The sequence below is a fragment of the Pelodiscus sinensis genome, chromosome 22, assembly GCF_049634645.1.
Source record: "Pelodiscus sinensis isolate JC-2024 chromosome 22, ASM4963464v1, whole genome shotgun sequence".
In the NCBI taxonomy this organism is placed as follows: domain Eukaryota; kingdom Metazoa; phylum Chordata; order Testudines; family Trionychidae; genus Pelodiscus; species Pelodiscus sinensis.
The window spans coordinates 19,784,913-19,808,170 of NC_134732.1; the positions used below are offsets into that span (position 1 = coordinate 19,784,913).

The window sequence follows — 23,258 nt, forward strand, 5'->3', positions numbered from 1 at the left end:
GGGAGATTTAGATTAGATATAAGGCAATCTAACTGTAAGGATGGCTAAGTACTGAAATAGGCTGCCAAGGGAAATTGTGGAACTCCCAGCATTCAGAGCTAGGGCAGTTCGGGGCAACTGCTTCAAGCCCTACACTCTGGATGGGGCCTAGGGTGGCCCGCAGGATGGCTGCAGGGGTGGTCCCCCTCCCATACTCACCGCCAGGACCGGAGCCAGAGCAATCTGGCAGCCTGCTCCGCTCTACCCCACTGCCCTCTCCCAGAACACTGCACTCCGCTTCACCATGGCAGCAGGAAGCAGAGTGCTCCGGCCCCAAGGCGCGCCACTTCCTGCACAGCAGGCGGGGAGAGGGCAGTGAGGAGGGAGCAAAGCAAGCTGCCAGGTCGCTCCAGCTCCCGCTACTGCAGTGAATGTGGGGTGGGGGGGACCCCTGATGCCATCCCATGCCCAGGCCCTCCAGTAATCCCCCAGCTCAGTTGGCTCAGGGGAGGGAGTTGGGGCAAGAGGTTGGAGCAGGGATGGGTAGGGCAGAGCAGGGGTGGGGTGTGGGTGGAGTAGAAGTGGGGTGGGGCTGGAGCAGGGGTACAGTGAGACCCTCAATGAGGGGTGTTGCCCCAGGTCCTGCACCTGGGGCACAGGGTGGGGGGACTGCCCCAGGTCCAGTCTTTATGAACAAGTTAGGCAAATGCCAATCAATGACAGTCCAGGTATACTTGGTCCTGTCACTGCATGGGGCGGGAGGCACTGAATGAGAGATCCCTTCCAGCTTTACATTACCATTAGTCTGTGATGTATAAACTGAAGGTGAGGCAAAGCTGCTAAGCATGTGTGTAACTTTATGTACGTGAGTCATGGTTGCATGAGGGACTTAATGGAAGTTCTTGCTCTTGTAAAATCTTAACATCAGCTGTTCCGATGTAGCGTACCAGAACAGCAACGAATGCCCTAGATTTTCCTACCTGAGGATCTCTCTCCCAACTCCCTTGTTCACAGGGGTGTCTAGATGCAGCGATTAGAAACCGAGGCCAAATTCTTTGCTGGGCCAATCCAGGGGGAAGCGTTAAGCCACTTTTGAGCTCTTCCAAGTCAAAGTTTCTCCAGCAGCAAAAGCAGCTCCCAGCATAACTGTTTCTCCTCCTCTGTGCTGTTTGTGGCACAAGTAAGATGGCTGTTAACGGTGTGTGCTATACCCTGACTCCACTGATTCCCTGGTTCCACCCTCAGCATCCCCCCTTCACCAGGACTAGCTCCAGACAGGAGCATGTATATGGATCAGATTCTCTCTTAAGATTTGTGCTTGCTTGGAAGTTGTTTGGGTTTAATGATTTTTTCCCCATGACCAAGAGCTCTCAAGGGTCCAGTAACATGATAACTCTTTATTGTCTTTATATGCTACATTTTTCCTGGTCTTGGTAACAGCAGCAGTGTATAAATGCACTACTCTGCATGAGCCCAATTTTGCAAATTGAAACACGAGTGATTAGTTCCACTGAATTCAGTTGGACAACTCAGGTGAGTAAAGTTATATACGTGCATCAGTATTTGCAAGATGAGACTTCAAGCCCTGATCTTGAGATGAGTTCCACACAGGTGACTCTAGACCCCGATCATACTAGAAGGCCATAACAAATGGGATTTTGCAGGTATCTGTTTGGGGACCAGTTCTGTTCAATATCTTCAATGATTTAGATATTGGCATAGAGAATATGCTTATTAAGTTTGCAACTGATTCCAAGCTGGGAAGGGGTTGCAACTGCTTTGGAGGATAGGATCATAACTCAAAATGATCTGGACAAGCTGGAGAAATAGTCTGAGGTAAATAGGATGAAGTTTAATAAGGACAAATGGAAAGTACTCCTCTTAGGAAGGAACAATCAGTTTCACATATACAGAACGGGAAGCGACTGTCTAGGAAGCAGTACTGCAGAAAGAGATCTAGGGGTCATAGTGGACCACAAGCTAAATATGAGTCGACAGTGTGACACTGTTGCAAAAAAAAAAAAAGAAAATATGATTCTGGGATGCATTAACAGGAGTGTTATGAGCAAGACACGAGAAGTCATTCTTCCGCTCTACTCTATGCTGATTAGGCCTCAATTGGAGTATTGTGTCCAGTTCTGGGCACCACATTTCAAGAAAGATGTGGAGAAATTGGAGAAGGGTCCAGAGAAGAGCAACAAGAATGATTAAAGGTCTAGAGAACATGACCTATGAGGGAAGACTGAAAGAATTGGGTTTGTTTAGTTTGGAAAAAAGATGACTGAGAGGGAACATGGTAGCGGTTTTGCAGTATCTAAAAGTGTGTCACAAGGAGGAAGGAGAAAAATTGTTCCTCTTGGCTTCTGAGGATAGGACAAGAAGCAATGGGCTTAAACTACAGCAAAGGTGGTTTAGGTTGGACATTAGGAAAAACTCCCTGTCAGGGTGATTAAACTGGAATAAATTGAGTAGGGAGGTTGTGGAATCTCCATCTCTGGAAATATTTAAGATCAGGTTGGATAGACATCTATCATGCAAGGTTTAGACAATGCTTGGTCCTGCCATGAGCGCAGGGGACTGGACTCGATGACCTCTCAAGGTCCCTTCCATTTCTAGGATTCTTTGATTCTATTCTCTTTAAAAATATAGAACATTTACACGGAAGGTATTACCTATTTGCATCAGAAAGAGAAATAATGGAACGTTCATGGAACAGTTTAGCTTTTGTTGTTTCCTTTGTACACCTCCACTTCTTATCTTCAAGATGATCATCACTTTGCCCTTTTTTAGGCTTGCGTAACAATGCAGGACCTAAAAGGAACAAAGTAAAAAGGGTTATAAATATAATTCTGAAACAGCGCTGTCTCTGCAACAATAGTGTTCTTCCATGGCTAGGAAAAAGGAACCCATAGTCCTCTTTATGAGCTGACTGCTACTAGAAGGTGTGGTATTTCTGTCCGGGTGTTTCAGTGAGTTAATAGGAGCTGGCAGATGGTGTGGGAAAAAGTCAAATATCCAGTGAGCCAAATGGGACGTATAGTTTGTCAGGTGTGGGGAACCTACGGCCCAGGGGCTGGATGCAGAGCCCGGCTCAGCACCCTAACTAGTATTTTTGCATCTGGGGCAAAATATTAATTATGAGCCCCCTCTCCCTAGGTTAGCACGCATCAGTGCTCTTTACTTTTGCAGCTCATTATTTTTATTGATTGTGTCTTTGTGCTCTTGATTATGATGTGCCTGGGGCGAGCGCCCAACTTGCCCCGCCCTTGTTATGGCTCTGCCCCGGCTTGCCTGGATCCAGTCCTTGAAGCTCCGGACTCCCCTCCACTTCAGCATTGAGGAGCCCATGCTGGTGCTCCAGTCCCCTCACTTTCCCTCCTGTGGGGCTGGAGTACACAAAATCTCCTAGTCTGGGCCCCCGAGGCTCTGGTGTGCAAGGGGAATGTGGAGAGTGTCTTTCTCCGTATCAGTTGCGGGCCACGTCAGTGAGGGGTTTTTTGTGGTTGGTTTTTTGGGGTAGGGGGTTTAAATTAAATTAAAATTAATGGAGATTGCCTATCTCCTAGAACAGACCTTGAAAGGCTATCAAATCTAGTCCCCTGCCTTCACAGCAGGACCAAGTACCATCCCTGACACATTTTTGCCCCAAATAGCCTCAACAAGGATTGAGCTCACAACCCTGGGTTTAGCAGACCAATGCTCAAACCACTGAGCATTTCTCATTTGTGTACAACACCCGACTGATTTTTCTATGGGTCAGTGGCCCCGACCCTAAAAAGTTTTCCCACCTCTAGTTTAATTTAAAGGTCTCTGTTAAGTGCAGGGAGAGATAGACATAGCTAGGAAAATGGAAGAACTTAAAACAAGCACTGTATGATAATTGGCCTATATAAAAACACTACTGCAGGGGTCACTTCTAGATTTTGAAAATGGGATCTTTAGCTCAAGCCTGAGCATCTTACTCACTTTACAGAGGTGTGTAAAGACTAGTGGTAGAAATGTAGCCGTGTTAGTCTGGTGCAGCTGAAACCAAAAACAGGACTGTGTAGCACTTTAAAGACTAAAAAGATGGTTTATTAGATGATGAGCTTTCATGGACCAGACCCACTTCCTCAGATCAAATAGTGGAAGAAAATTGTCACAACCATATATACCAAATGAGACTGACACTCATGATGAATTCACCATGTCCCAATCTAATCCCCGCTGACAGTGCGCTTTTTTTGTAATGGTACTGCCCGGTATGCAGTACCGGCACCTCCAGACACAGTACTGGCACCGCCAGAGCTCAACAACTTTTCCCCTGGAGTACCAACACCTTTTTTTTTTTTTTTAACAAAAAAAGCACTGCCCACTGAAGAGTCAGTAGAAAGATGCTCATTACAAAGATGGCTTCCCCAATTGTCACCCCTAGCATCATTCTTGCTCCCCTTCACTCCCCTTCTGTTCTAAATCTGGTTTGTCAGTTTTATAATGTGTTGACTTTTTGTCATTGTATTCCTTTGGTATATATGGTCATGCCAATTCTCTTCCAGAATTTGATCTGAGGAAGTGGGTCTGGGCCACGAAAGCTCATCACCTAATAAACTATCTTGTTAGTCTTTACAGTGCTGCCTAGTCCTGTCTTTTGTTAACTTCAGTGAGCTTTGGATCAGGCGCCAAATGTCTTAACCACGTTGACCTCATGTGAACTCTTTAAAAAAAAAGGTTTAAATGTGTTTTGGGAAGGCGATTTGTTTCTACGTACACGGGCAGCATCCAGGGGTCTGTCCCTGTCCGCAGACTAACCCCAGCCTGGAGGTGCTGGTGTGAATTGCAACCAGGACCACTCGGGATGCCATCCTGCTTTGGAGAAGCCGCCGGCAGGCCCAGAGCTGAGCCCAGCTCACCCTCCCAACCTCCATGGGGCACCTGCCCAGAGGGAGCCGACCCCAGGCGGCAGCCAACGGTGCAGGCAACCTCGGGGGCGATTCTCCGGCCAGGGCGAGATCCAGAGAGCCCCGCTGGGGACGGAACTAGGGGCACTGACCCCTCCAGCCCAGGGAGACCTCAGGCTCTGGGAGGCGGGATTTCTCAGAAGGACTCAGCCCCCCTCTCCCAGGAGCTGGGGGGGGGTCCCCTCCCGATCGGACCCACAGAAGGGGGGGTCCCTCCCGTTCAGATCCACAGAAGGGGGGGTCCCCTCCCGATCAGACCCGCAGAAGGGGGGGTCCCCTCCCGATCGGACCCACAGAAGGGGGGGTCCCTTCCGTTCAGATCCACAGAAGGGGGGTCCCCCCCGTTCGGACCCACAGAAGGAGGGGAGTCCCTCCCGATCGGACCCACAGAAGGAGGGGAGTCCCTCCCGTTCAGATCCACAGAAGGGGGGGTCCCCTCCCGATCAGACCCGCAGAAGGGGGGGTCCCCTCCCGATCGGACCCACAGAAGGGGGGGTCCCTTCCGTTCAGATCCACAGAAGGGGGGTCCCCCCCGTTCGGACCCACAGAAGGAGGGGAGTCCCCCCCGTTCGGACCCACAGAAAGGGGTCCCTCCCGATCGGACCCACAGAAGGGGGGGTCCCTCCCGTTCGGACCCACAGAAGGGGGGTGTCCCCCCCGATCGGACCCACAGAAGGGGGGTCCCTCCCGTTCGGACCCACAGAAGGGGGGTCCCTCCCGATCGGACCCACAGAAGGGGGGTGTCCCCCCCGATCGGACCCACAGAAGGGGGGTCCCTCCCGTTCGGACTCACAGAAGGGGGGTCCCTCCCAATCGGACCCACAGAAGGGGGGGTTCCCCCATTCGGACCCACAGAAGGGGGGTCCCTCCCGTTCGGACCCACAGAAGGGGGGTCCCTCCCGTTCGGACCCACAGAAGGGGGGGGTCCCCCCCGATCGGACCCACAGAAGGGGGGGTTCCCCCATTCGGACCCACAGAAGGGGGGGTCCCCTCCCGATCGGACCCACAGAAGGGGGGGTCCCCTCCCGATCGGACCCACAGAAGGGGCCCGATTCTGAACATCGTTGGGGGCGGGGGGGCTAAGCGGGAACTCGGTGCCTTTGCAAAGCGGCCGCACAAAGGATGCCGCATTGGCCGCGGATTCAAGGCGCTGGGGGGGGGGGCCAGAGATGAAAGAGACAGAGCCCCCCCCGCTCCCCCCCCCGGCAGCCATGGCCGCCCCGGCTGGGCCCGCGCGCCCGGCCAGGCCGCCCCCCCCCGGCGGAGCCCTGCGGCGCATGCCCCCCGCTCCCCGGGGGCAGGGGAGGAAGCGCCGCCCGGCGCCCGCCCCTGCACCAGCTCGGCGGGCAGCGGCCGGAGCAGGCGGGAGCCGCGCCCCGCTCCCCCAGCGCCCCCGCCCCGGGGCCCGGCGGCAGGTGAGCGGCGGGGGCCGGGCCCGGGCTTCGGGCTGGCGGCCGGGGAAGGGGCAGCCCCGCGCCGCGCGCCCGGGAGAGGCCCAGGGCGGTTGGGGGCGCCGCGTCTCAGCCACGGTGAAGGCCCCGGGCGCTTGGGGGCAGGGGCTGGGATGCGGGGCGCTGGGGGGCGGGGCTCTGGGGGGCGCCATGGGGGTGACATGCGGGGGGTGGGGCTCTAGGGGGGCGCCATGGGGGTGACATGCGGGGGCGGGGCTCTAGGGGGGCGCCATGGGGGTGACATGCGGGGGGTGGGGCTCTAGGGGGGCGCCATGGGGGTGACATGCGGGGGGCGGGGCTCTGGGGGGCGCCATGGGGGTGACGGGCTGGGGGGCGGGGCTCTGGGGGGCGCCATGGGGGTGACATGCGGGGGGTGGGGCTCTAGGGGGGCGCCATGGGGGTGACGGGCTGGGGGGCGGGGCTCTGGGGGGCGCCATGGGGGTGACATGCGGGGGGCGGGGCTCTGGGGGGCGCCATGGGGGTGACGGGCTGGGGGGCGGGGCTCTGGGGGGCGCCATGGGGGTGACGGGCTGGGGGCGGGGCTCTGGGGGGCGCCATGGGGGTGACATGCGGGGGGTGGGGCTCTAGGGGGGCGCCATGGGGGTGACATGCGGGGGGCGGGGCTCTGGGGGGCGCCATGGGGGTGACGGGCTGGGGGGCGGGGCTCTGGGGGGCGCCATGGGGGTGACATGCGGGGGGTGGGGCTCTAGGGGGGCGCCATGGGGGTGACGGGCTGGGGGGCGGGGCTCTGGGGGGCGCCATGGGGGTGACATGCGGGGGGCGGGGCTCTGGGGGGCGCCATGGGGGTGACGGGCTGGGGGGCGGGGCTCTGGGGGGCGCCATGGGGGTGACGGGCTGGGGGGCGGGGCTCTGGGGGGTGCTGTGGGAGGTGGGGTTTTGGGGGGCGGGGTTCTGGGGGCGCCATGGGGTGACATGCGGGGGCGGGGCTCTGGGGGGCGCCATGGGGGTGACGGGCTGGGGGCGGGGCTCTGGGGGGCGCCATGGGGGTGACGGGCTGGGGGCGGGGCTCTGGGGGGCGCCATGGGGGTGACGGGCTGGGGGGCGGGGCTCTGGGGGGCGCCATGGGGGTGACATGCGGGGGGCGGGGCTCTGGGGGGCGCCATGGGGGTGACATGCGGGGGGTGGGGCTCTGGGGGGTGCTGTGGGAGGTGGGGTTTTGGGGGGCGGGGTTCTGGGGGCGCCATGGGGTGACATGCGGGGGCGGGGCTCTGGGGGGCGCCATGGGGGTGACGGGCTGGGGGTGGGGCTCTGGGGGGTGCTGTGGGAGGTGGGGTTTTGGGGGGCGGGGTTCTGGGGGCGCCATGGGGTGACATGCGGGGGCGGGGCTCTGGGGGGCGCCATGGGGGTGACATGCGGGAGGTGGGGCTTTGGGGGGCGGGGTTCTGGGGGGTGCTGTGGGAGGTGGGGCTTTGGGGGGCGGGGTTCTGGGGGGTGCTGTGGGAGGTGGGGCTTTGGGGGGCGGGGTTCTGGGGGGTGCTGTGGGAGGTGGGGCTTTGGGGGGCGGGGTTCTGGGGGGTGCTGTGGGAGGTGGGGCTTTGGGGGACGCCATGGGGTTGACAGGCTGGGATGCTGGGGGAAGTTCTGGGGGATGGATTGGGATGGGGGGGCTCGCCGAGGGGATGACAAACTGGGGTCCCTGGCAGGTCAGGGGTGGAGTTGAGGGGTGACAGTTGGATTACTGAGGCTGGACTGGGGGAAGGGGTCCCTAGGGTTCCTCTAACAGCTGTGGCCCAGGAGGACGGTAGAGTTGCTGACCTTTGAGTGTAGAAACCAGGGGTTTGGATTGGGAGGGTTTCTGAGTTAGTGTCCCAGGGAAGGGTGCAACTGTGAAGGCAAAGGTCAGTGTGAGGAGAGGCTGAGGAAGATCAGTGTTTTGAGGTCTCCTAATACAGGCATCTCCTTCAGGAAGGCGAAATTCAGCGTGCCTGGCCGTTCTTGGGCACTGACTGTCTTGTGGCACCTCTCATGGGTGAACTACTTTGCAATGATGGCAGATCTCAGCTGCTGTTCTCAAATGCTTTTACTGAGGTAGGTTGCTATCACTGTGTCCATTTTCAGCAAGTTGCTGAAGGTTGTGTGGCGAGTCAGTGGTACAGCTCTGAAGAACACGGTGTCGGCTTCTGGTCCATGCCCACCCAATAAGAGTCACGAGGCTAACTTTAATGTCCTAGCCAAATTCCATTTGAATAACTTTATTCTGTCTCCTAAAATCTCAGTGTTTGTATTTGGGTTCAGTATTCTTCACTTTCTGTCTTAAATTATTATCTAGCACTAAAGAGCTACTACATACCTCCTTAGAAGTGGCTGTATTTCAAGAGTCATTGGAGTGATAGCTGTGTATTCTCTATAATTTGGGATCCTTTGTCCATAAAAGTTCTGAATGTGATTATTACAGATAGTCTGTTGCTTTCATTTCTAGTGTGCAGTTAAGTTCCCACAGCTGCTATTAAATGATTGGCAATGGCCCACTGAATTATGGGTGGATAACATGACAAAAATTAAACCCAATCCCCTGTGGATTGCTGTGAATTTTCAGTATGCCAATAATCCAGTGTTATTCAGATAATGAAGATCTCCACTATTCTGGAAAGAAAGAGGTTAATAGAAAAATAGAAAGTGATGTCATGTGTACAGAGCCAAAAGCTTAAATGTATTGAACGCATTACTCAAGGGTAGCTAACTCAGGGTTCTAATTTCTTTCCTGCTCTTAACTCATTTCTCTCCTAACATGGTTGTTTAATTTATCATCAATGTTTGAAAGCCTCTGGGTTTTAATGAAGTATACTGTAAACTATATTTTAGAAAACTTAGAAACTATTTAATCTACATTCTTATAACTGTGACACTCACTGTAGTACAGGTGACAAGTAAAGCATTCTAGGCTGCTACTAAACCTGCGATTCATTATTGCTTGACACTTGAAAGTTCAGAGATACTTTTTTTTTTTGCTTGATTGTAAAGAGAATTTATAATGGCATGTGTCAGATTTGGTTGGTACCTATTGCATTCTTATTCAATACCCTTAAAATGTAAATTATGCAACAAGAGTAATGCTCTAAAACTAATTATTACGGGGAAAAATCAGGAATCGATATCTAGAGTCAAAGGCTTGGGTTGGACTGTTTTATGCCAAAAAATTGTGGTAGGAAACCAAAGGACCAAATAGCAGCAGAAGCATTAGCTTTTTAACATGATTTCCTACCCTGGAAAGACTAAGGCGGATCAGGAGTGACTCCCAAGTCTGGTGGAATTTGAGCAGTGACCTAAATTGCTGTTAAAATGGTGTTGAAGGTGGTCCCAGCCTCTAGGTCAAAGAACAAGTTTGACAAAAATAACAATAGGTAGCACACCTGTAATGATTTTTCATTTTTAGTGCTCCAAGTGTCTGATCAGAATAAGCAAGCATCATTCCCCCTGCATTTTTAATACCCACTTCCCATAACAAAAACATGAGGTAAAAAAAAAAAGAGGTAATATGCTTTGTTTTAAAAATTCTAGAACTTTATAACAATTCTTAAAATATATTACCAGAAAATAAATGGTTGCAAAAAACACCTTTCTGAATGTTCTGACTAGAGAAGAATTGAAGAAATTCAAAGATAGAAGCTTAGTTTTATCATCTCTTTACAGTACAATGTCATGCGGTGATTGAGCACTAATATGTTTGTGGAGGTCATTATTATGTCAGAGTTTTGGAATTGTTCCACTGCAGCAGTGTTTTACCAGAACGTGGGGGTTGATAGGCATACAGTAATTCCTCATTTAACACTATAGATATGTTTCAGAAAATGATCGTGTTAAGTGAAAACGCATTACGCGGGGTCAATTTTCCCATTGAAAATAATGGAAAAGGTGGGGGTTGCGTTTCAAGCGGTGGTGTCTGTTGGGACTGGGAAATAAGGTTGGGAGAGAAAGGAGACTGGGTTGCAGCAGAGAGGGGAGGTGTTTGGCTCTGGGGGAGAGGAGGTAAGAGGAGGGGGATTGGTTTGGGAGTATGCCCTTGTGATGGGTCTGCCGGGACCCGCACTGCGTCCGGCAAGGGGAGGTTGCCGGGGAACGGCGCAGCGAGCGGTGAACCCTCCGCCGCTTTGCAGGGAGGTGGAGGAAGCCCTGCGCAGCCACCGGTGATGGGCCGGCTGGGGAAACCCAGCTGCTGGCCTGCAAGCAGGGACGGAGGAGAGGGTGCAAGGCGTCCAGCGAGGGGGAGTCAGCGGGGAACGGCACGGTGAGTGGCGAACCCTCCGCCGCTTTGCAGGGAGACGGGGGAAGCCCCGCGCAGCCGCCAACAGTGGGCCGGCTGGGGAAATCATGTTATTCCGGGGACAGTTGTGTAATTCAAAAAACGTTCCCTAAAAAAAAATCGTGCTATCGTGAAAACGTGATAAGCAAGCATGTGTTAAATGAGGAATTACTGTATGCCTTCAGCTAGCAAAATAAGATCTTGACTCTGCAAACTGGTAACTGTAGTCAGAAACCTATGCTCTTGTCAAGTTCTATGTAAGATTGTAAAGTCCTGGGGATGAGGTCTGCTTTTCACTGGGTGGCTATACAATAGCTAAGAGAGTGGGCCGCTACTGTAATATAAAGAATAATTCATACTCTTCTTACCAATTGTACTGGGTATTTGTATTTATAGAAGGCCTATGGCCTTGATCCTGAAGTGAAGTCATATTGCTGAATGTAACATTGCAGTCATTCAGCGAAAATATAATCTTAAATGAGACTGTGAAAACAAGTTACAGATGGATGAAATTACTTAAATACAATAAAGATGACAAGGAACATGCAAACAGACATTAGTAGAATGTTTTGCAATTTTTCTTCCAACTTTGTTCTGGCTTGAAAATCCCTCTTAATTTTTTTTATCTCTTGTGTCCCCAACTCGTTATAGAATTAATAAAATGATGCAACCCCATATAAAGGGTCTTCCTTACCCATCCCCAAAATGCAATTTTTTCAGCCCATGACAATTTAGAATTAAAATCAAAGAATACTATGTTCAAAATGCAGGGAGAGTTTTAGGTAGGCCGAATATAATTACCTGAATTGGACTGTGGCTAGATCCTGAGTGCCAGTTGATTAGTGAACTGATGGCAAATGGTGAGCACCTGAGTTGTACCATTTATAGAGGAGATACTAGTCATAGATTTGCCATTTAAATTATATTGAAGAGAAGCTTGTGAATAGTTGACATAAGAGTACTGGACTTGAGTAATATATGAGTTGTATCACAGAGTATCAAGTGGAAATATAATTGGTGTGTTTATATATTTTTATATACATTATATGATTATTTTTTTCTTTTCCCTTAGGATGGAAGAGAGACCAAGCTGAAAAAACAATTTTTTTGCAGACTTCTTCATTGCTTGCTAGAATGTTTCTTATGAATGCCTCTCCTTTGATAGCTCTGCAGACAAAATGGGAGTCCTTTGGACAATCAAAGAGTTGTAGATACCCTGTTTGCTTCTCTGAATCTGAAGAGGATGTTACTAGAGCATCTGTAAGTGCTAAAGTTCAGATGATCATAAACAACCTACAAAGTCAAGAGTCTTCTCTGGGTATGAACAATGATTATGATTGTATTACACATAAAAAACAAAAGGGAGGAAAAAGGGGTAACAGACTTACACCTAGCACCAGGGTGCTGCAACATCACACTAAATATGCCAAGCGTGGTTGCCCTGCTGATTCTGATGGCACAGAAGTGGAAGACAGTTCAGAGTTTGGGACCCTCCTGTTGGATTCAGATAGTGATGATTCTGTTGACCGAGACATAGAGGAAGCCATTCAAGAGTACTTGAAAAAGAAAAGCAAGAGTATTCAGCCGTTGCCAAGCAATGCAGAGTGTTCAGATAGAACAGAAGGAGACAAGAGGGTCAAAAGGGAACTCTCACAGAACAAGGTGACTAGTAATCTACTTCCTATGACATGTACAACCAAAATGGTGACTGAAGGCTTCATTTCTGACCATTTGGGAATTTGTGAAAAGCTCCGGTCTGCTTCACCTCTGAGCATCAGTAGTGATGACTCTTTTGAACAGAGTATACATGCTGAAATTGTACAGTTCTTGAATGAAAAGAAACAGCAAGAAACTAGGAAGTGTGTAATTGTGGAGGATAAAAAACTAGAACGGAGAGAGACTCAAATGACATCTATGTTTAAATGTAACAAAGAATCGACTAACAAAGCAAACCGCAGTAGTTTAAAGCAAGGATGCAAAGCACTCCTTTTAAGGCACCGGCCCAAACTAAGGAAGACAAATGTACAATCTAAGTGTTTGAAATCTAAAATCAGTGAAGAGCCTAGTGATTTTAGGAAAGCAAACCAAGCACATTTTAAAATGACTGCTACTAGCCAACCCTGGGTTATAGAGCAAAATAAAGAAGGTGAAACCAAGAGAAATTTCTGCAAAACCGGAGGGGAACAAATTATTGAAAGCACACATTTATCTGATTCAAGTAGTGATGATGGTATTGAAGAGGCCATTCAGCTTTATCAGCTGGAAAAAATCAAGAAAGAGGCAAATTCTACAGCAGACTCGCAAAAACGTATAGCAGATATTTCTGCTAGCCTAACAATTAGCTCAACAAAGAGCGCATCAGCAGAAGACCCTAAAAAAACCTTAAGCAGCAAAAGGAGAGAGCTTAGTACAAAGTCTACACAATTAAAAGGCACTGGCAATGAAGATAACAAACTGTTTAAGCCATTGAAAAAAGCCAGAAATTGTACGTCTCCAGTTAACAAAATTGCCAAATGCGAGCTCACGCTGCAGGCTTCTTGCAGGGCAGACACGGCCGCAGAACTCATGTGTGCAGAAGCAATCCTTGACATTTCGAAAACAATAATGCCACCCCAAATGGGAAGTGAGGACAGATCACTTGCAGCCAACCCTTTCTTCTATCCCCAAAGCATGCCTTCCGCCCACTGTGAAAGTGACAGCAGCCCTGTGGACAGCGATGATAGCATAGAGCAAGAAATCAGGGCTTTTTTGGCTCTCAAGGCACAGTCAGATAGTCTTATAACAAAACCTGATAACCTGTCTCACTCTGCCCAAGGGCCTTTGCCTTCTGAACCTAACCGTGTAATTGGTGGTCTTGAACCTTCTCTCCCCAAAACATTGAATCTATCGTTGAGTCGTAAAAGGAGACTTAAAGTGGAAAGCAAAGTGGTGAAGCAGAACATTGACAATAAAACAGAAGGGATGGAGATGGTGTGTACTCCAGCGGGTTATGGTAATAGCCCCACAATCCCAATTTTGCAAGGTGGGGGTAGCTTGAATAGCCATAGAAAAGCTTGTGAAGCTGATGACAAAGGAACAAGTCAGCAGCTGACCTCTACAGAATTAACTGGGCTTGTGGACAAGCATATGGTGGCTTTAGGCATCACAGATAATTTAATGCAGGTTCATGATAACACAAGAGAACTGATAAAAAATACAGTCCAAGCTCAAGAGGGAGATGGTACAGATGACAAGAGCAGTTCTCTGGACAGCGATGAAGATCTTGATAGTGCTATCAAAGACCTCTTACGGTCTAAGAGGAAACTAAAGAAAAAGTCCAAAGACCAAAAATTCCAATGCAAGAAGAAAGTCAGATTTGGTGAGACAGAAACCCAGCTGTTGGATGAACTTAGTGGCCTCCAGCCAGAGGACTGGAAATGCAAAAGTCCTATTCTGCTGAAAAGCTGCCTCTCAAAATCACGTAAAGATATTAAGGAAAATGCAGTTAGAAGCCCCCAAAACAACATAAATTGCAAGCTGTCTAAGGGAAGACCAGAAAGTATAAATGACTTACAGTTTGCATTGCAGTTTAAAAACGAATGTAAACCTAAACCAGTTTCCAACCAGAATAACCTGGAGGCAGCTAAAAATAAAAGATGTTCTTTGACAGCTACTTCAGCAACAGATGACAGCAGCTCTGTAGATAGCGATGACAGCATTGAACAAGAAATTAGGAAATTTTTGGCAGAAAAGGCTAAGGACTCTGCAAGAAATATGGAAATACAAAGGGATAACTTAACTGCTGACCCACTGAGAGTTGCCAAACCACGTGCAAATAAAGGAAAAACCAAGCATCAGCTAACAGAAAATGAGACTGACGTGTTATCAGATCAGAGTAAAAAGACTAAAAAGGTGTCTCAGCAAACAGAGGAGTTGAAAAGCTCTCGGAGAACTGTCAGACAAAGTGCAATAATTCACGATGGTGGGAAAAGCGCATCCTACACAGAGAATGTGTACCTCCATACTACAGTGGAGTTGAAGGCTGAGCAAGGAACAGCATGGGCTAAAGGTGTAGCTGCTGGTGGTATATCTATAAAAGGAAATTCATTAGGTAAAAAGAGTGCTATAGATCCTAAGCAGAAAAGTCCTCCATCTGCACACAGCAAAGGAGATGGTTGTAAATTGCAAAATTACTATAAAGCTAAATCTAATTCCAAAAGAAATAGCACCTTTCAGTTAAAAATTTCCAGTAAATTTATAGCTGGTCTAAAATATGCTCGCGATAGGAAGAAATCTGTGCTTTTAAACAAAAGGCAAAATACAGAACTTTCATTTCCCCATAGCAGCACATTAAAGACTGCAGTAGCTCTCCCGAATGTTTGTGCACTTGAGAGGAGAAGTGGAGACCTGATGCAAAATGGGAACATTGGTGGAGAGGGAAAGACAGAAATAAAAGAAGCAAATTTTACTCCGAGCCTCGTAGTAGCAGAGACAGGTCTCCATATAGCAGAAACATGTGAAAAACTGGAGACTGCTCCTTTGCATGTTAAAACTGAAGATGATAATTGCAGAAAGGAAAACACTTTGGGAGACAAGCAGATGTATTGCAGCTCAGATTCAAATCCAGATCCCCCATTACAGCAACCTATCATGGCAGAAGTAAAAGGGGACAAAATTAGCATAGATACATTAGTTTTGGAGAGCCAAAACATGTGCATTAAGGAGGAGGAAGGAGAGAGCCCTCAGGACAGCAACAGGAAGGAAGAAATTAATGTAGCCAGTTCTAATATGGAAGGGAAAATGTTAGCCCAGCAAAGTAGGAAAGTTGATTGTAAAGAGGACCATGTTCAGGAAGCTTTAGACAGAAGTTCTGCAGAATTTAGTGACGTAGCTGTAGAGGAATGCACAAGTTCCCTGGTGAAAGGCAAGGTGTCAGATTTGTAAGTACTTTTTTTTTTTCTAACAACATTCAGTCTTTTGAGAAGACCTATTGTAAATATCTTGATAAAACCAGATGGAAGATACTGATATATATATATATATATATATATCATGTATACACTAATGTGAAAAATCCTATTTAATAGGTGTATCATGGATATAAATGTTTAATTTTTGTAGACTTTTGTAAATTATTTAAAGTGCTTTAAGGACATATTTTTATAATGATTTTTAGAGCATGCATTACTACAGATGGTGGATTTAACATGTAATTGTCATAGATAAGAACACAGCATAGCTAATTATGCTTTAAATTATATGGTGCATTGAAACATACATACATTGAAAGTGAATCCATCTGTGTTCATTTTATGTATTGGTCAGTTGTTAAGAGATCTTAGAAAACAACTGCAGTTGATTAGGCATATCATAGTTATTGAAGCATATTCTCTGGTATTTCATGGAATTGGAACTATTTTCAAACAGCCTCATGTAGCCATTTGCCTCTTGGATCTGAATCTTAAAATTAAAACGGCTCTCCTGGACCTCTGCAAACTAACACAGGCCCACTAAAGTCAATGTAGCTCTATGCAGGTGCAGGGTCTGTCCCTGTAGATTCTGTGGCAAGTTCAGGAACGTGGTGTGGAGCAGTCTTTTAGGGGCTTCACTTCCTACTTAAACTCTGGGACTGCTAAGTCCTTTTTATCTTCTGACCATTCTGATATCCTCCTGTAAGCAGATGTTTTAAAGCACAATTGCAGTTCAGTAAAGTGAAGTGGCTCTTTGCTTTTAACCTTCTTCATAGGTTGCTATAACATGCAAGACCAAAATAATTCCATGGGCATTCTTTAGTTTCATTTTGATGCCCAACAATTACATGAGTTTTGGCCTTCAAAATTAACTTTTGTTGCATTGGTGTGTCTTGTAAATAGTTTTTAACAATGGTTTTTATAAGATGTATCTCTTCAAAAATTTGATCCTTTTTTGCTGTTCTGTGCAATAGAGCAAAACCTAGGCTTGCCACAGTAAATACTTTCTTAAAAATTTTGGCAAGCAGGTCTTCAAGTGAGATTCTAGGGTATTTTCAGAGTCCTAACTCCATTCATCCTGTCACCCCCATTCCATCAAAAGTAAAAATCAGGGGTGGTTGTTTGCTTCAATGGGCCACTTATTTTGGAATAAGAGTGTCCCCATACACGGACTGAAATTACAGAAACCTGTGAATTAAAACTAATTTAGTCTTTTCAGTTCCAGTTTATGTGTAAGCCCTTTGTCAAGCCACTCTCTATCTTTAGTAACAGTTAGATTTGGCATTTCCATGGTAATTTGGTCTTTTAAAATGGCTAACCTTTTCCAAATCTCTGTGTCCCACCCATGCATTTATTTCAACAGCCTGCCTGAGGTTGGCCTTAATTTCCCAGAACAGAGCAAAAGCAGTCAAGAATGTATCCAGTATTGCATTTCATCCTCCTGTTTGCTGTGATCTTGCAGAGAATTGGCAGGCTATGGGTGTAGAATAGTGTAGAACTAGTAATGTTGTTATAGAGAAGAAACAATGGTCTTTATATCTAGACATCTTTGTGCGTTTTATACTATTGTGCGGTTATACTTGAAAAAGATGTTAATAGTGGTCATCTGACATCTTATCACCTGGCCACATTTGATTTTTAGATTAAATATTTACATCGGGTCACTAACAATGTTAATTTAGTAATAGTACACCTGGGGAAAAAAAGTATTCTAAGCCTTCAAACCTGCCATTAATTTGCACAGGCATAAGGTTTTGATTTAGTTTGGAATTGGGATGCAAGCCAATATTTTAAAATAGCAGTTTTTCAAATATATTGCTTTACTAGCATTAAGATATTAATTTTAATGATGGAAGCACTATATACCCTGTCTGTATAACCTAAGCTGAATGTTTCCTCCATTAAAATGTCAGTAAACCAACATTAAGATTTAAAAAGTGTCTCGTGCTCCAATTGATGTGTGTGTGGTTGAAACTTATCTTGGTGTACTAATTCACTTTCAATTAAGATGCAATTCCTTATAACTTGTGCTTTAAACTAACCTAATTTTTAAAGAGCACTTTTTTCAACATTGAAAACCCTGATTTGTATATAAGAAATGGTGTGAATTCATACATTTATAACATTTAATAAATTGGGTTCTGACCATGAACCATGAAACCAACAAGATTTCAAGTGGTTTGTATCAACATCACGAGTCCAAAGACTGATTTGAAATGAAATCTTTCTTCCCCGTCCATTATTATTATTTCTTTTTAATGCAGGGTTAGTTGTCAAGAGCAGCTGCCTACAGTCTTTGTGAGTAGGGGCAGCTGGATTTTAAAAAGGCTTATTTCTGCTTTGTTTGAAAATCATGGCAAAACTCCCCTTGACAAGATGAGAGCCTCATAACTCTCATTTGTTCCTGCTGCTTATTTTATCCTTCCACCTCTGTACACATCTTATCTGAAATCATAATTCTGTGGCTATGACACGAAGGGTGTGTCTAGACTACAGGGTTTTATCGACAAAAGTGGACTTTTGTCGACAAAACTATACCTATGTCTACACTGCCGCTGAGTTCTGTCAACATAACGTCGACAAAACTCAGCAGTTTTGTCGACGTATGTAAACCTCATTCTACGAGGAATAATGCCTTTTGTCGACAGAGTTCTGTCAGCAAAAGGCGTTATTGCATCTACACTCTCATGTCGATGAAGCAGCTTGCTTTGTAGACAGAACTGGCTGTAGTCTAGACGCTCTTTGTCAACAAAAGCTTTGTCGACAGTATCTGTCGTCAAAACTTCTCTTGACAAAAGCCTGTAGTCTAGACATACCCCAAGAGTCTGATTCTAGTGGGAATAAGAATCAGAAACAGATTTTAAAAGATCTGGGTTTTATGCATTTATTCCTAGTATCAACGGGGGGGGGAAGGGGAGAGAAACTACAAAACGTGTAGGAAGAAGTGTAGAACGTGGTTCTGAGAATTCCATGAGTGATGTGAAAATGGGGCCTGTAAATCTAGAAGGCCTAATGGCTCCCAATTACACGGAGAGCTGGGTTGCCGGGTGCTCCAGTGTTGCAAGGGAAGCAATGGTAGGCACCGTTCTTCCCTTAAACTTGTGGGCAAGGAAGGGGTGTTTCCTAACTTGCTCTTGCCCATAGCATCCTCTGAAAACTGCTTTTCGGGAACATTGTTTTTTTTCTCTTGGGACGTAGGAAGAGGTCAGCAGGAGACTGTGGGGTTGGAGGTGGGCAGCATTTTTAGAGACCTCACTGAGATACATGAGCACCACCAACTGCTACCTTTCAGCATCAGCACTCTTACCCAGAACTATTCGCCCAGTGTCCAGGACCAGCATACCCGCCTTACAGCACCCAGGACCAGCGCCGAGGATTGAGGCAGTGAGGGTGGTTGCCTGCCTGCCTGTCCTGAAAGAGAAGGAAGCGAATGGTTTCCTGCTTACCCCGCGGTGTGGACGGCTGGGGTTTGAGCCTATGTGCTGGGAGAAGGGTAGCTGGGGATTACAGGTTCTGCGCTTGGGCACAAGCTTGTCTTCTGTTGTCTGAGGTTGCATTTTGGTATGTGACCCAACCAGCCTTCCCTGATGTTTCTGTCACAATGTGAGCCTTACAGGTTATCCCCTAGATTGCTCTGATGCTTCTCCAGCTCAGTTTTCCAAACTTCGTCCCCTCAGGATTGCTCACTAGCTAGAGAAGCAAACTGTCCAGAGGGAACTTTATTCTAAACACTACACATCATCTTCAGTATTGGCACCCCACCCGTGCGCAGGCTGTTGTGGCAGACTTCTTTCCACATGGTGTTGGCAAAAGCATCGTTCTGGGCACAGTTCTCATTCACGTAGTCAAGAAAATGAAGCCTGAATCCTTAGAATGATAGAAATAAAAGAATAAAGGCTACCCAGTTAAGGAACAGTAACACTACACTAACTGAGTCAGGGACTTTGTGAATTTAAACTGCATCCAAAGCCTGCGCTGGGATCCCCAGAGAGTTCTGCCTGATCACATCACGCAAGGCAATGTCATCTTAGACACAATAGCAAAATGGTTTACTTGTCTGTTTCCTTTGTACTGAGGGAAACGCCTTATTGGCACTCATCCTAAGGCTAACAATTAAAAAGGCAAGGAGCAGACTAACCCTCTTGGTCCTACCAGTGGAACCTCCAGATGATGGTTGAAGGTACACTGGCATGCCCCCTACCATGCCTGTCCTGTAGTTACAGTGACCCCAAACCTCCGTTAGATGTTGGTGCTATCTTTTTACTGTTCCAGATTTCTTCTGCAATAGACAAACTTGGAATTTGGCAAGTAAGTAAAGAAAAAAATAACTTTTAATAATTTTGATTTTTAAGTCTGTGCATAAATTCTGCTAAGTTAGGTTTCAAGTCATTTAAAAATATAAATATTGATGCCTAAAGCAGAAGTGATTATAATGCAGATCTGTGTTACTTTCTTTGTCGACTGATGCATTTTTGTACTTTTTGTTATTTTGCAGTTCTTTAAGAACGTCTATTGATCCTGGATTGACAATACAACCTTATATAACTTTATCTCCAACACAGCTATGTGAAAAGCTTTCTTTAAAAATCCAGAATGAAAGGAGAGAATTCCAGGTAGATTCTTAGCTGTGAAATGTCATCTTTTTCTTTCAGTGTTCTCATTTTTTAACTTTTGGTGTTCCAAAGTTTAAAATGGGTGGGGAACCGTCTTCGGGTTGGGGGCCGCTGTGTTATGCTTAAACAAAGCACATGAGATCTTTTATAGGGAAAAAGGCAGTATGCCACATTTATTGAGGTTACAGCAGTAGCATATGCTTTTCAGTCACTCTCACACACAAACACCATACACACACAGTCCCACCAGACAATGCTATACTTCCAGTCCAGAGTCTGGATCAATCTAGTGGCCAACCACAGAGGAAGAGCAGGGCCTTTCGTCGGTCACAATCTGATGCTCATCTGGAGTTGGTGACAAGATGAACCCGAAGTTCCATAGCAAATCACCCTGCTTTTATAATCCTTTTTCTCTGTTGAAATCTATGGATTTTGCTGTGTCAGTCTGTGACCAGTTACTGTTATCTTGTTGATGTTAATCATTCCCAAAACATCTCCACAAGGCTCATCCTGTCCTGGATTGTTAATCAGTTGTTTTTAGGGATGCCTTCACCTTTAGAGCCGTCAGTCTGCCAATCTGATCAATTCTTGACCATGGGTACGCACTGATGGTTTCTCTGATACCGATATGTCTCTTCGCAGTCTGTCTTTTACAGTTTGTCTTCACCCCGCATTCTCCCCCTTCTCTCTTGACCATCTGGCTCTAACGATGACCTTCACACCATAGCTCATTCATACAAACAGTCTTTTACAGAGATACAAACAGCAAAGTTTTATATTGAACAAAAGCAAACAGCACGGTAAATTGCCTTATTAAATTTTGTAATTAAAACAATTCACACTGAAGGCTCGGGCCTTGAACACTCTTCTAATCTCATTGACATAGACACAATATGAAATCCTGTCTCTTTACTTACTAAACTTTAATATATATATCTTACTAAAGGGCTTAGTTTAATACAATATTAAATGTGGTATATTACCTTACATTGCTACATTATTAATCCTAAAATACAAATATAAAAAGAATAAAACTTTCAATTCCAACATCTGACCCACAGAAAAATCAATCAGGGGCTCCATACAAGTGAGGAGCAAGAAAAACAAAAGCAACCCCTCACTGACATGGCCCCCAACCGATAAGGAGAAAGACACTCTCCACATTCCCCTTGACACTAGAACTTAGAGGGGCCCAACCTAGTAGATTTTGTGTGCTCCAGCCTTGTGGTGGGGCAGCAGAAGGGCTGCAATGCCAGTGTGGGTTCCCCAGTGCTGGGGGACCCTGAGCCTCGGGGGCCAGATCCAGGTTCCCCACCTCTGGTTTAAAATGTTTAAACACCTTGAAGACCTGCTCATTGCCATGCATTTTCTCTGAAGTTATACTTTATTTTATACTTAGTGCCCTCATATAAATTGATTCTAGCAGAAATCATCTGTAGAGGACTTAGCTGGCTAGACTAGACCAGGGCTATAGCTATAAAAAAGTCTCCTCTTTACCTTATCTGAGGCACAATTTTAAGACCATGACTATACTGAAACATTTATTAGTACAGAGACACAAGCATTGATGACCCCTGTTTACATACAAATGGTAAATGCACAAACCCGGTATTGACCATGATACATATTGTAGGTTTACTGGATAATCTGGAGAATTGTTAATATGATAGGCTTTTATCTCTAGGTCAGCCATGATTTTACATTTGTATGGTGACCTATGTGCAATGAATTTGACACATCTCAGTCCCATTCCCAGTGTGCAGATGTCCCTATTAATAAAGCTATCACTTCAACTGGCATTAATTAACACCTCTCTTGACATTTCAGAGTGGTCATGAATTAGATGGGACCATGGAGGTTCCTTCAGGTCAGGAAGAAAGTAGATGTGTGTGCCTGCACTGTCTGTCCTTTACCTACTTAAATCCCTAAATCTGTCAATACAGGACTTTTCATCAATACTCTATTAATCTAAAACTGGTAAAGGTTAAATGTTAACTATATTTCAGACTCTGATTCAACAGTGGGCTCAGAAATAATCAGGCAAAGAGATTTGTAATATTTGTATCGTGAGATTGCCCTTCATTCTTTGTCTATCTTAAAATGTTTGGAATAAGTATTTTCAGAGACTGTGAAAATCTCTATTTATGCTAGTAAATTCTGGATTCATCACACTTAGAGTGTGTCTACACAGCAGTGTTATTTCAGAATAACAGCCATTATTCCGAAATAACAATGCAAGCATCTACACAGCAATTCTGTTATTTCAAAATAAATTCAAAATAATGGACAGTTTATTGCGACTTCTGTAAACCTCATTCCATGAAGAATAATGCCTATTTTGGAATAGCAGTAGTGTGGCTGTTCCACTGCTGCTATTTCAAAATAGCTCTTCTCCAGGGCCATTCAAAGCAATTACTCTCCAGTGCCTCCTGGGATTCTAAATCGAGATAGCATGTCTATGTTAGGGGACTGATTTTGAGGTTTCCCTGTAGTTTAGACGTGCTATTTTGAAATAAGCTGTTTTGGAGTATTTCTTCCAGAATACCGTATTTCAAAATAAGTGTGCAGTGTACATGTACCCTCAGAGAACTTACTTACCTGAAATCAACAACTGCTTAATTCTAAGCACATCTATAGAACCCCGTGATAAACATAGCCTAAAAACTTGTGTGAATACTCAGAAAACAAATAAGATGCCCTACCCCTCTGTTTCTATATGGGCATTTTTCTTCATTGGCCTATGGAAATACTTTCTCCCCTAAATCATGTTGGTATGTTTATTCTAGGAATGCGTGTGCATGTGGGGTTGTGCTTTCAGAAAGTGTACTGCATGTTTGAAGGGAAAACAAGAAACCTGATTTGTTGCTCAGGGTTGAAAAGCAATAGAAATAACAAAACATATATTTTGTACCTCACTGTGACACCAGCTCTATTTTCAAACCAGCTAGTAGCTTTTCTGCATACACTTTTGTAGCTCATCTGCTGTTTAAAACAGCCATCCAAGGCTTTTTCCCCCACAATGGTTAGACAAGAGGTTTTACCAGTTACCTTGAATAGTATCCACATAC

General features: G+C 46.3%; 1 protein-coding gene across 1 annotated transcript; it reads left to right on the forward strand.

Moving 5' to 3' along the window:
* The first annotated feature begins 6,153 nt into the window (after positions 1-6,153).
* On the forward strand, positions 6,154-23,091 carry PPP1R26 (protein phosphatase 1 regulatory subunit 26). The gene is given in 6 exon segments (XM_075905322.1): positions 6,154-6,331; positions 8,294-8,416; positions 11,701-15,547; positions 20,073-20,190; positions 23,009-23,033; positions 23,036-23,091. Coding segments are annotated over 4 exon segments (3,969 nt in total). The 5' UTR covers positions 6,154-6,331; positions 8,294-8,416; positions 11,701-11,762; the 3' UTR covers positions 23,077-23,091.
* The last annotated feature ends 167 nt before the right edge of the window (positions 23,092-23,258 follow it).